A 14,168-nucleotide genomic window follows, 5' to 3' on the forward strand; every position below is an offset into this window, starting at 1 on the left:
ATAGATTTCTGTACTGTAGATATGTGGTAGTGGTGGAGTAGAGGCCTGAGGGCACACAGTGTGTTGTGAAATCTGTGAATGTATTGTAATGTTTTTAAAATTGTATGAACTGCCTCAATTTTGATGGACCCCAGGACATTTATTATGTGGATCCATAATAAATACAAATACAAATACTTGGCGCTAAATTTGTATGACATTATTCGGAATCCTTGAAGAAAAGGAGAATCAGTGATTATCTCAAGAGAATTGAGTGGTGGACAGTCTGAGGATTGGATTTGGCTACAAGTGTTTCACGTTCAAGACCTTAGACATGTATTCGACTCTCCAGACAGCCAATTGTATATCACACACGAGTAATTGGCCATAGATGTCAATATTATGTCTCAATCGTCACTTTGTTTACACTTCTTCCCCTCCTTTTGAGGAGCAGTAGACACTACAACCATTAAGTCTTCTCGGCAGTAATTGCCGGACGTTAGGGCGAGGGCAAGGCACTCTTCGAGGCACACGGGCGACAGCGAGGTGACCGCTGTCTCGGCAGTTTGATGCATGCTCCATTTGAAAGGGAGGTCAACCTGGACAAGGCAGGAAACTCCACTCGCCTTGCGGGAAGCAGCTCTGTCTGTCCAGACTCCCACTTAATGGCAAATTGTCACTGTGGAACACACCTCGTCCGTAGGGAGATGGCTTGAGGACGGCGGGGAGAATGACCTCGGTGAGGTTGGAGACCCACTGCCAAGGGGGGGTAGAAAGACCCTACAGAGCTCCTAGAACAGGGTTCGTCACCTAGGTTTGGCCTCGGGCCAAATTTTCTGTTAGCTAGTAGTAGGCGGGCCAGAACATAATTAGCATATAATTTTAGCACAATGAATAGGCCTAAACAAAATTTTTAATACATCTGATTAGTACATAATAAATTCAGTGACAACAACATAATAATTTCGATCTGATTTAAGCTCATAAATTCACCAATGTCTCTATTCAATTATAATTTGTTGTCTTTCTCTGTGCGTTGATTGGTGGGGAAAAACAGGTCTACGTAGCCTACTGTAGTCTAGACTACCTTTTTTAATGTCAACATTCGTTCAGAACAATTAGCTTCACAGCAAGAGAAAATGTTGCTCTCAAAAAGTATCAAAAGAAAGGTGGATAATGAAAATCGGATTCGCAGGGAAGAATAGACAGAGATATGTGTTCATTTTACCATATTTCTCCAAGACCAAGCCAGTGTGTCTTATTTGCAATGAAAATGTCGCTGTTTGCAATGACTTCAATCTCAGACGGCATTTTGAATCTAAGCATGGTACTTTCAAAGTGGCCTTCCCACCCCAGACAGAGGCCCGATGGAGAAAAATTTAAGCATTAACTGCAAGCTACACACACGGAACACCAACAGAAGGTCACAAGTGCCTGGGTTCTAACCAAACACAACATGCCCTTCACAGACGCGGAGGTATTTAAAAAGTGCATGGTGACAGTTTGAGGAGTTGGTTACCGACAAGTCTACGGAGAGCATAATTGCGTCTGTCAAACAGGTACCCCTATCTGCGTCAACAGCCAGCCGCCGCATCCATGCACTGGCAGATGATGTGCATAGGATTGTTCTGGAGGGGCTCATTCAGGTGGAGTATTTTTCCCTGGGTTTTGATGAGAGGACTGACAACATCGATGTAGCACAGTTGTGTGTATTTGTCCGTTATTTTAATGGAAATGACTTTAAAGAAGAGCTACTGGCACTGATTCCCCTCGAAGGACACATCACCGGGGACATCATATTCACAAAGCCGGAAGAATTCTTTACGCAGCATGGCCTGTCAAATCGAAAAAGTCAACTTTATGGTCAACGACGGGTCTGCTGCTATGGTGGGCAGACACAGGGGCCTGGTCAGCAGGTTGAACGAAATCTCCCAGCAAATGAATGGCTTGCATTGTCCCATCCATCAGAGTCTGCTGTGTGCCAGACTAAACGGTGAGCTAAAAGATGTGATGGATAAAGTAATGTGCATAATCGATTTTGTCAGGGGAACATCAAGAACCCAACACCATCTTTTCCGCAAGCTTGTGACAGAATCAGAGGAGGCCACCCACGATGATCTCCTGCTTCACAATGATGTGCTCCGGCTGAGTAAAGGACGATCTCTAGAGCGATTCTGTGAGCTGCATGACCAGGTTGTGGATTTTCTCAGAAAAAGCTAAATGAGGGCAGCAGCTGACCACCTTCGTATTCTGGAAATTGAGGAATTCCTCTCTAATGTTGCTTTTTTGGCTGACATATTCTGTCACTTAAACGGGTTAAATCTGCAGTTACAAGGAAGAGGGACAACAGTCGTGGACATGGTGGAAAAACATGAGGCCTTTACTAGGAAGCTTGAGTTGTTTGATTTGGACTTGTCATCTGGAAGTCTACTGCCTTTCAGCACACTGAAGAAACAACAGGCAGAGGGACCAGGCCGCAGCATTGTCACATAAGTGATGGAAGATTTCATCAAGCAGCTGAGAGACAACTTCTCCAACCGATTTGAAGACTACAACATGCCCAAGGATATCATTGCGTTTGTACGTGATCTTTTCACAGTCCGCCCAGGTGGAGAATTCTCCTCTCTTGCTAAGAAACCGATACCCTCGCTGGATGAGGCCGCAATTCAAACTGAGCTGATTGAATTCCAGACATCGAGCCAAATCAGGGATGCGCTCAGGAGTGCCGAGTCCTTGTGTGCGTTTTGGGTGGCATGTTCAGAGGAATCCAAAACAGTAAAGAAACATGCATTTTATGTGCTAACAATGTTTGGATCGACTTACACCTGCGAGTCCTCCTTTTCCTCTATGAACGCAATCAAGACTCACGACAGGAACCGGCTTTCACATAAGTCAATCGAGGACTGCCTGCGCATCAAAATCACATCCCTCTCACCCGACATCCACAAGATCGTGTCCGAGGGGAAGTGCAACTTTTCCCATTAAGTAAGTACCTTAGTATTGAATAAATAGTCACATAGGCTACTTACATTATTATTATTATTATTATTGCTTATCCAGGGCTATTTTAGGTCTCATGCTGACAGTATTTTCTGTTTGTTTTGTCGTTACAGGAGCAGGTTATCCCGAGACTCCCGATACAGACATTCAGACATCGCCTTTTTTTCTTTAAATGATTGTTTTATGTAGGATGCTACCTTTTTGGCCAGTTGCAATTGTAAATGGGCCTAGTAAAAACAAAAATCCCACTTCTATTAGGCAATTTTTTTCTTCTTGAGAAAGATGCTGTTAAGACACATAACTGGCTGAGTTATTTTATATGGGCCAACTCCAATTAGGCCCTCTTGTTGTTTGTAAAGTCAAAATAAATGAAGATTATTGTTGAAATGAATTACTCGACTGGTGTAGTTTTTCTCCATCTGTTGCTGGGCGCCACTTGCATAACAAGTTAGCTATATTTTTAGCACCATGCACCTCCTATTGATTGGGTTGCAGCGTTACGTTTCAGCACTACAAAAGGTCCGCTGCCTGCTTTATTAGTTGACTGTCTCCTGCATTCTCACTCCTCATTAATTAAAAATGTAACTTTTGCAGTATTTAGATAGGGTCAGTTCCTTATTGGGACATTGCATTTGGGACTTTTTGCATCTCAAGTCCAAGATTATTTATTTTTATGAGAAACAAAAATCCAGATTTGGGCCGCCAGTTGGGGAACCCTGTCCTAGAACAACCAGGCCATGGATTTAAAAGGATTAGACTCCTATGATTAGCATTTATTGTTTTATTAGGATCCCCATTCGCTGTTGCTGAAGCACAAATGAACTGGATTAGACTCTTTATCATATAAAGAAGCGACAAATAGGGAACCCGAATGCCCGCCTCAGCTAACACATCAGCTGAGATTGCACCAATTAGATGTTAGTAATAATCATGCCTACCTTATTTGGTGGTTTATTTAAGCCAGGGTTTCCCAAACTCGGTCCTCTGTACCATAAGGGGTGCACGTTTTGGTTTTTTCCCTAGCACTACACAGCTGATTCAAATAACCAACCAATCATCAAGCTTTGATTTGAATCAGCTGTGTAGTGTACCGAGTTTGGGAAACGCTGAATTAAGCTGACCGGTTCTGCTCACACGTCACGCTGATCATCCAATCAAATCAGATCTGATGTGAAAATATCTGATGTGACTGGTCAAAAGACCAATTAGTGGAAAAAAGATCAGAATTGGGCTGCCTGGCTAAATGCAACCATGCTGATATAGCCGCATCACTGATCCAGGATAACCCATTCTACTACGTAAGCGAGGTAATCACAATGCAGCACCTTCCATGCTATTTCTCTCTGATCACATGGACTGTGCCCTGAATGCGAAGTACTATCCCGGCGAGGCTCATCACCCAGCCGTTCCCAGGTGGCAGTACTTTCTCTGTAATTAGGGCCTATTGCATGTGGCGGCTCTCATTTTTTGGAAAGTACACTAGTTTAATTGCAGCATAACTGATGGGAGTGTCTGGTCTGTCTGGTGCTACAGTCGGCTGAAAAAAATTGCTTGCTAATTTGTGCTAGTAATTTTTGCATATCATGGCCGTCTGATGATAACCTAATCTCCAAAACATACATTTTTTTTCCCATTAACAAACCAAAGCTATTTTGAATCCATTTTCTTGGTCCTAGAATCATGAAATGTTCAGAGTACAATCAAGAAATGTAAAAAAAAAGTAATTAATCAGACAGCAACGATATATCGCTTCCACCAAAGTGTGTTCCCAAAGTACCCACCTACTCATGAGTCATGACGAAACGGTTTGTCTTCAACTTAATGTTGACATTAGCTTTAGACTTACGATATGTATAGAAGGTCAGCCTCTGCGCTAGGGAATGTACTATTAAACTAAATAGGGTCGACTTAAAATAGGATTTATGAAGGTTTGATTATCCCTTCAGGTATTTTTCTAAGCACTGCATCAAAACATGCCAAGGCCCTATCGTAGTGTAGCTGCGTTGTGTTGCAATTGCCGCCTTTCAACTATCTAACCTTTCTCCAAAATGAATAAAACTATGGTGGCCGGGAAGTGCAAAGCAACATTACAAAGAATGAAACACTTTTACAAAGCTCGAGACAAATTTACATTTTGGAAAACAAATTTACATTTTGGAAAACAAATTTACATTTTAGAAAACAAATTTACATTTTAGAAAACAAATTTACATTTTAGAAAACAAATTTACATTTTAGAAAACAAATTAACAAGACGCAAAACACTTGTACCAGTCCCGAAACAAATTTACAAATGACAGATTCGTCACGGAAAGGGAATGTACCACAAATCGGAAGTGACACGGAAGTGATGAGCGTGGTCTTTTCGTGGAGTTTATGGCGTCAAAGAAGTTTATGGTGACCGCCCGAACATGGACTGCGGCCGAGGGATGTTTTGCCCGTTTTGTGGCAAACACATGAACAGCTTAACGCGGTTTTGCTTTACGTGTGGTCGGTGTTTGGAGTTTTTAAAGGACGCGGACCAGACATACTGCATCATTGCGTTCAATATTTTAACGAGGGTCACTCGTACGCTGTAATCGTGGACATGATGTCAAGTCTACACGGTGTAAACATCAGCTTGAGGACTCTTAAAAGTAAACTGAACGAAGCCGGGTTGTACCGCAGAAAGGATTATTCCTCGCCAAACGCCGTGAGTAACGCCATCAGATTTGAACTTCGTGGACCTGGACAACTACTCAATGGGACCTAACTATATGTGGCACGCAGATGGTTATGACAAACTTAAGCCATTCGGTTTGGCCATTTCGGGATGCATAGATGGATTTTCACGTAAAGTATTGTGGCTTCAATGTGGACCAACAAATAATAACCCAACAGTGATTGCTCACTATTTCATGTCATGTGTGCGAAACCTCGGTGTCATCCCCATGAGACTGAGGACTGATTGCGGCACTGAGAACGGCATAATGGCTGCAATTCAATGTACCCTACGCCACCATCACAGTGACTACTACTCTGGAGCTTCCAGCCACATGTACGGCTCATCTATAAATAACCAGCGTATTGAGTCCTGGTGGTCTATATTTAGAAAGGGAAGGTGAGTTGTCTTCATAAAGGGTCATTGCATCTTTTGGTCATTCGATTTTCTTCTCAGGAACGATTAATGAAAAACGAGCACAATAATTATCAATACAAATTTGTAAAGCAAATCCTGCCCGTCCAGGAAAAGTAGCTGTTCCTGAAAAAGAAAATCGAATGACCAAAAGATGCACAGACCATACATTTCATTATAACTAACCTTTATTATTTATAGTATAACTAAACATTTGTATCCATTTCTATAGGTCTCAGTTCTGGATGGAGTTATTTGCCGACCTTAGAGATGCCGGATACTTCAACGGGAGTCATGAGCATCAATGCCTATTGAGATATTGCTTTGGTGATGTTATTCAGAAGGACTTGGATGAGTGTGTGAGACTGTGGAACAGCCACAGGATTCGCCCTTCCAGAACAGCAGCATGTCCAGGAGGAGTGCCCAATGAACTCTACTACTTACCACACAGGTGATACATTGGTGATAATAAACAGATAAAAGCATTAATGTAACGTTTTAGCTTAAATGAAAATAAATGCAATTATGTATTCTATTTAACATAGGTTTGGCTCCAGAGACTGCGGATTTCAAAGTGAACAAGCTGAACTGGATGCCCTTCCTGAGGCTAGCCTGTCAATGACTCCTTGTGGGGACCCAAACATGCAGGAGTACTTGGACTTTGCCATGGAACACAATCAGTTACAGAAGCCAGACAACTGGGAGTCTGCATCCGAACTGTACATGAAACTAAAAGAAATGGCATAGCTATGAAATGATCAAAAATGGAGGGTTTTTTGTAGTGGTGGAATACTGCTGTCTGTCTGAACACAATATTTCTGAATCTGTCACCCAAAGCTTAATTGTTTTTAAGTGTGAAGTAAATTAATCAAAAATAGTAATCAGTATTTATTACACTTTTGTAGTATTGAGAGTAATGGATCTAAAACATTTTCAAAATGTTTACTGTGAGAAAAGAACATGCTCACATACAGTAACATTATAAAAACAACTTTAGCAACTGCACTTTAAAAGTGCACCTTTAATAGGGTTGGGCATCAAGAACCAATTCCTACTTGGAATAGTTTAAAAAAATACGATTCCATCGGAATTGTTTCTTTATTGGAATCGTTTTGGAGGATTGGGTTTCAAATCTGATCATGGGTTCCAAATTTAACATGCGCAAGTTTTGGTTTCTGTAGCGGCCAGGTGCTTGTTGTGTTGCAGCCATGGAGCACAGTAAGCGGTGCTCTAGTGTGGCTTTATTTTACATTGAAAAAGCCCCGTCAAACTGCAACCCACCTTTGAATCAAAATAAAACTTTCCTCTTATTTGTGAAATAAGCATGTGACCCGTTTCAACTCCACCACTCAAAGAATCGGAATCGAGAATCGATAACAACTGGAATCAAAAGGAAGAATCGGAATTGGAATCAGAATTGTTAAAATCTAAATGATGCCCAACCCTAACCTTTAACAACAACAACTTTTTCAGAGTCTTGGGAACGCAGAGTCCTCCAGGAACTCTATTTGTGGCAGTGGTTCCAAGCCAGATGGGGGAAGTGAAGACAGCCCAGTAGCAAACATCAAAACATCTTCCACAGACACAGCAGCCTGGCCTTCTGCAAAGAAAAACAATTCAGATACATCACTGCCATGTGTTTTCTTAACTAGTTATAAAAAACAAACTAACAAACCTTCACAATCAAGGAGATAGTCTGCCCAGTAGGCCATGGTTTGACTTTCTTTAAGTCTTTGATTACTCCCCGAAGGACTGAGGTCAGGTTTGAAGAGTCTCAAGTTCAAAAGTAGTGAGTCGCCTTTCAGAGTGGCACATGACAGGGGCCAGCAAAGTAGGGTGTTGCTGTAGTGCAGTCAAAAACTCCAGGGTTGAAAGACCATCTCTGAATCTACAGAGTGAACACAAACATTGTTTCACTGCTGTGTAGTGCCAATTGAATTTAAAATTATCTAAAGAAAACTATTAAATATTCTCTTCTCTACAATTACTATCCACCTTAACATTGTTGAAAATTGATTTCAAAAACCCTATTTTTGCATTGCACATTAAACGTTAATTGTTACAAACTGTAAGTATAACACACAGAAACAAAAGACTGGAATGACACAGACGGATGGGTGGCTTGAGCACTCACACGATGCCTTCAGAAAGTCTACACACCCATTGCACTTTTTCACAACTTTGTTTCGTTATAGATTCAATTTAAAATAGTAATATTAATATTTTCCCTCATCAGCCTACACACAATACATCATAATGACAAAGCAAAAACAAGTTTTTAGAAATTGTAGCAAATTTAATAAAAATTAAAAACTGGAATATCACATTCGCACAAGTTAATTAACCATTTTCTCAGTACACTGTTGAAGCACCTTTGGAAGTAATTCCAGCCTGGATTCCTCGTGTATGAAGCTACAGGCTTTACACACAACATCACCACACTCTTTATATCTGATTTTCAGGTACATTTACAAGAGATACTAAAACCTCTCTGCATGTCAGGATCTCTATGAGAACTGAGGGCAGAAATAGATTCATATGTAAATGACACTGCTACAGTATGGAGCAGGTGGTTGGATAAACAGCAGCAAGTCATCAAGGGTTTGATGGGTAAAGTGAGCCTCAAACCATCACTCTGCTGCCAGATGTGCAGCAGAGGTGGATGGATCACTTTAAGGGGTAACTGGACTGATTTTCCTCTATGGAAGAGTTAGTCAGGAGGAGAAACCTAAGATCTAATTTCTGTTTTTGCTTTGTCATTATGATGTATTGTGTGTAGATTGATGAGGAAAAGGATTTAAATATATTTTAAATTGAATCTATAAAGGTGTGCAGACTTAATGAAGGCACTGTAGTTTGACACAGAATATCCGTTGAAATACACTAAGGTACAAATTCTGATTAAGGACAAATTGATAACAGATATACATACTTGCATAAACCAAAGATGGGGACCATGAGGCATTTCAAACAAAAAATTCATACATAAATAAATAAAAATCTCATCACTACAAATATCATCTTACCTGTCAATTACAGATGAGTTGCGGTCAATGATATACCATTGGAGGTAGTCTGACACGATTTCTTTCTTTTCTTCCACAGTAGCCACATGTCTCAGACAACCTGCTGTCTGTAACATTGTGCTGTGTCTCATCATACATTCTTGCAGAGCATCCAATGAAGCAGCATTCTCAATCTGAAAGACATGAAAATGGGCAAAAACACCCCAGTCAATAACTGTATGCACTGTATCTCCTTGCCTATTTTTTTAATAACGTACATAGCAAGGTGTAATCTTACACTATCAAAAACTAATAAATAAATTAAATATATTCCGCACGTGATATAGGAAGTAAACATTGTCTCAAAAACACTGCAGTAAGTATGAAAAACTCTGCCCTACCATACCCTTATTCTATTCTCACCTCTTGCAAAGCTTTCCCTATTTCTTCATCAGTTATTAAATTATTTGTTGCTTTGAATGAAGGCTGGCCTGCAAGATAATGTACAATATCTTCTGACAGGAAATGGGGTCCTGGACCTCCATGCACAACTGACACAGCAATCATCTTTCCTGCCAAGTAGTATTCATCCTCCCTAACAGCTGTGAATGAATTCATATTGCAAAATTAAAACAATGCATTACTGTATATACTGTAATATGCAAGCATATGTCATGTGATATATATGGTCAATGAGCATTAACCAACCATTAGTAGCCTATAGTACACATCCAACCAATATGCATACCCTTTGCATTGTAGACCAAGAACCGATGTCCTTCTGGTCCATCAAAAATGGGCCGGTCTTTTAGGTGTTTCATCAGTAGAGTTAAAAACTCTCGTCTTGGACCACCAGTGTCAATTCCCTCTTCCAGAACACCAGTATCATCATTAAATTTCACCAGCATGTCACAGGTTTCAGAATATGTTGTACGCTTGAAACCTCTGACTGCCCCATCCCAAACATTAGCCCTTGAGATGTTAAACCGGCTGACTTTTTATGATCAATAGGAAGAGACAGGTTTGCTACGATGTCAGGTAATGGAATGTCCGTCTCCTCCCTGTAATGACAAAAAGTTAATTCATTTGTGGATATTCCAGATATACAAGAACTATTGTACAGTGAAAAAACTGGAGTGCTATAGTCAAAAGCATATTACATTGCTGTGTGTTGGAAATTCTTCACATTGACAGCAACCGGCTCTTCGTCCTCCTGCTCAACATTTGGTGAATACAGGTCTGTGTATTTACTGTTGGGAAATTGCCATTTCCATGTTAAAACATCTTACAAACAAAAATGTCTTCCCCATGTAATCAGTTCAATACATTTAAATTATGTCAGTCATTATCTTTTTTTTACTTACCTGTAGCAAGACATTTTTTCTGGATTTGCTGCCGGTGGATCCAGATCCTCAGCATCAGATATTACTATCTGAAAAAAAGATTAAAATGTCTGAAACAACAACACTGAAAGCAAGAAATGTCATGCTGCCACAGTCTGCCTTATTACCTGTCCTGGCTGAATTGTTGATTGTCCTGGTGCATCTCTGAAACATGATAAAACATATTAAAATGATTAGCTCCATGATAAAGGCTATAATGTAGCTTTGAGTAGCATGTAGTAGTAGAGGGAACAGAAAGATGTATTAAAAAAAATAGATTATTTTGAGAACATGTGGATAGGAGCGCTTCCTGGACTCAAATCTGAGTTAGTTTGAGTTTCTTTTTTAATGGAAAAGGTATAAAATAAAAGAAAGCTCAAACTACTATTTTTTTACTATTAAAATGCTTGTATTGCAAGTGGCCAAGCCATACAGAACCAATTTAAAAGAACTTTAATGCGTTTTTGCATCTAGCCTTCGTCAGCGAGTCAAACAGATGAAATGAGAGACAATGGGTCTTTTCTAGTGTCCAAGGTGTTCTGGGCTAGAGTAGGTGTTGTAGACATCTTAAAACCAGTAGGTGTCCTTCAGGCCTACAATAGTCAAATCATGTAAACATTATGTATATGGATGTGTCCCATGTTTCCTATTGGTGGATTACCACTAGAAAAAACCCAGTGTCTCTCATTACATCTATTTGACTCCCTGACAAAGGCTAGATGCCGAAACGTGTTGGAGTTCTTTAAGTTGGTTCTGGATGACCGTGCCACTTCAGTAAAGGCCTATAGTACCTATGCAGGATCGACAGTGATGTGGGACATATGAATGGACAGTGGATACCCCCCACTTCATTCTCACGTGTTTTTTTTTAATGGTTTGGTTAATTTTTGTTTATTCAACTGCAAGAGCAACTGTATTTCAGTGGGTTTATTCTGTAAAGCGCTGCTCACACAGGCAGCTGTGGGTCCTTTAGGTAGGGAGCGAGGGTGCACCGCAGTCAGTTACAGAAACAGCTGATAGCATGTAGCAACGTTGAGCTTATGTGCAGCAATATAAATGTATGTATAATGTGTATGTGAATAAGTAGTGAAATATCTGCTAGTAGTTTTATCAGTTTTGTGAGTTAAATTTAAAAAAAGGTGAAATTGCACTTTACCTGGTAGTGAAAGCACTGTAGCCCAACAAAATATGAATTATTATTGCACGTGTGAAAATTCCTTTGTGTCCAAGTGTGCAACACCTACCTTTCATCGTCCAGCTTGTGTTTGGGAGTACTTCGATTTTGTGGTTCAAAAACCCTGAGAGGAAAGCGGATAAAATGATCAACAACTTTCAACAGGTTCCATTATTTTTCCATTACCACATACAGTATATATCAATGCTGAATGGTTGTCTGTGTTACTGTATAATAGTTACTGCAAAATAATCAAAACAAGCCTTTTTCCACTAAAATATAGACCAGGACATTGATTTTATGCTTAAAATCCAATGTACACCTAATTAATAAATTATATGAAAATGAATAAATACAAACATACATAAATATTTTTAAAAAGAGAAATAACTGATGTACCAAAGTGTCAGCACGATTGAGTTCAGCTGTGCTCCTTGTTGTGATGACAATTTCAGAATCAGAGTCTGAGGTATCATCCACTGAAAAAATAATTCAAACAACCATTATCTATCCTCCAGCAGAGTATCTAAATATGTAAAAATATTGAATCATGAGATCCACTAACCTCTTTTATAGTGTTTTTCTAGGCAAATGAAAAAAAGTGATCCTGGAATATGCCTTTCCTATTTCCTTTTTATATTCTGCCAATTTGAATGGCCTTTCTGACCCAGGCACATGAACCACCTCTGAGCAGTCTGGATACAAAAGGACATAAGGTCCTTCGTGCATGTCCTTGTTAAATGTTGTCATTTTCTGGACAGCTTGTTTCAGTAGATCAGGTGCTGCTACCTCTGGGTCTGTAAATAACGGTAGTGTTTTCCCTCTTAGAGGTTTTAAATCAGTTCCACTTGGCACCATCAATCCTACGTTTATCTAGTAAAATAACAAAGGTATAATTAATGTATACATAGGTAAAATAAATATACACAAACACACAAATACATATAGAGCATTGCAAAATTGTATAGGACGGTCAGTACACCTTACCTGGACGTGTTTTCTTTCTTTAGGCCTATATCTTCCTTTTGGCCCATAGTTAAAAGACTGTCGTTCTTTGGATTTCGAGCTTCTGTACTCCATGAACTGTTTGTATGATGGGCATGGTTGTTCTGCAGAAATGGACAGAGTTCCGAAACAGAAAGTTAGAAGCCGCTCAAAAAATCATTAGCGCTACTGTCCTTAGATAGCTAGCGTTTTGGTTTTGCTAAACTTACTTTGCATAGCACTGTCCGGCTGTCGAGACGTCCCCTGTGTTTCCAATGTTTCCGTCTTGTCCGCGTCCTTTAAAAACTCCAAACACCGACCACACGTAAAGCAAAACCGCGTTAAGCTGTTCATGTGTTTGCCACAAAACGGGCAAAACATCCCTCGGCCGCAGTCCATGTTCGGGCGGTCACCATAAACTTCTTTGACGCCATAAACTCCACAACAACTCCACGAAAAGACCACGCTCATCACTTGTGGTACATTCCCTTTCCGTGACGAATCTGTCATTTGTAAATTTGTTTCGGGACTGGTAAAAGTGTTTTGCGTCTTGTTAATTTGTTTTCTAAAATGTAAATTTGTTTTCTAAAATGTAAATTTGTTTTCTAAAATGTTAATTTGTTTTATAAAATGTAAATTTGTTTTCCAAAATGTAAATTTGTTTTCCAAAATGTAAATTTGTCTCGAGCTTTGTAAAAGTGTTTCATTCTTTGTAATGTTGCTTTGCACTTCCCGGCCACCGTATAAAACACTTCATATTACAGCGAGCGTAGATATAAACACGCATAAATGAAAGCGAAGCTTCAGAGGCACGTGGCATTATTTTCTCGTTATACACACACTCCTCTTGGTCGGTTGCTCACTAAAGAGCTCGAGGTAATCTATCAATAGGCTTATACATGTATTTATTATTTTATTAACAGAAGGCCATAGGATTTTGAATTGAGCCCAACTCAATGAATAACATTGCTATGGCGTGTAGCCGTGCTCTATAAAGTCTAGTGACCCGGTGAGCTCTGAATAAGGTTGCAAAGGAAACTTTCAAAGTTACCCAAATTCTGGTAGTTTACTGGTTATCTTTCAATGATTTTATGTAATCTAACACAAGACATCTAGTGGCCCTTGTGGGTACTTCAGATTGTCACTGGTGTCTGTAATTATCTCTGGCCCTCTGTGGCCTTATCTTATGCCAAATATATGAAATAATTAAATAAGATGATTTTGAAATAGAAAATAGAATGCTGTAAAATGTTACCCTAAATATAAACCATCAACTTAGTGAATACAATTCGTTGGTGTTTAATATGAGGGTTTCAGCATGAAATATAATTTCCATAAAACATTTTTCATATGCATTTGTTGTCAATGTTTTGGTGTCAAACTGGTGTCAGTTGTGAAAAAAGTTGGAAGAATTGCATAGTTAATTGAAAATAATGTCATTGCATTGTTGATTAGATGCTTTTTTCATTAATTAGACTTTTCTCTTGAACCATATGGTCTATCTACTAGAAACTCATGGACAATATGGA

At 39.6% G+C, this 14,168-nt stretch overlaps 1 protein-coding gene and 2 long non-coding RNA genes across 3 annotated transcripts; 1 reads left to right on the forward strand and 2 right to left on the reverse strand.

Annotated features, from left to right (window-relative positions):
* Nucleotides 1-5,327: 5,327 nt before the first annotated feature.
* On the forward strand, nt 5,328-8,078 carry LOC121534981. Its single transcript, XM_041841630.2, has 3 exons — nt 5,328-6,079; nt 6,327-6,545; nt 6,640-8,078. Exons 1-3 carry the CDS (start codon nt 5,721-5,723, stop codon nt 6,839-6,841), a joined length of 780 nt encoding a protein of 259 aa, XP_041697564.1. The 5' UTR covers nt 5,328-5,720; the 3' UTR covers nt 6,842-8,078.
* LOC123481176 lies at nt 6,970-11,779 on the reverse strand. The gene is made up of 8 exons (XR_006657101.1): nt 11,726-11,779; nt 10,610-10,646; nt 10,464-10,531; nt 10,260-10,349; nt 9,848-10,160; nt 9,121-9,293; nt 7,770-7,982; nt 6,970-7,694 (listed from the first exon to the last, which is right to left on the reverse strand). It is a non-coding gene; the product is annotated as an uncharacterized LOC123481176 (long non-coding RNA).
* Nucleotides 11,780-12,052: 273 nt separating this feature from the next.
* On the reverse strand, nt 12,053-13,082 carry LOC121534971. Its single transcript, XR_006657102.1, has 4 exons — nt 12,870-13,082; nt 12,643-12,764; nt 12,221-12,528; nt 12,053-12,134 (listed from the first exon to the last, which is right to left on the reverse strand). It is a non-coding gene; the product is annotated as an uncharacterized LOC121534971 (long non-coding RNA).
* Nucleotides 13,083-14,168: the final 1,086 nt, after the last annotated feature.

The sequence above is a fragment of the Coregonus clupeaformis genome, chromosome 2, assembly GCF_020615455.1.
Source record: "Coregonus clupeaformis isolate EN_2021a chromosome 2, ASM2061545v1, whole genome shotgun sequence".
Classification (NCBI taxonomy): Eukaryota; Metazoa; Chordata; class Actinopteri; order Salmoniformes; family Salmonidae; genus Coregonus; species Coregonus clupeaformis.

Excerpts from the sequence above, each read along its gene's own strand:
- LOC121534981 (XM_041841630.2), top strand. The coding sequence starts at position 5,721 with ATGGGACCTAACTATATGTGGCACGCAGATGGTTATGACAAACTTAAG. Across the intron at positions 6,080-6,326 it reads TCTATATTTAGAAAGGGAAG|GTCTCAGTTCTGGATGGAGT; the intron begins GTGAGTTGTCTT and ends CCATTTCTATAG. Across the intron at positions 6,546-6,639 it reads CTCTACTACTTACCACACAG|GTTTGGCTCCAGAGACTGCG; the intron begins GTGATACATTGG and ends TATTTAACATAG.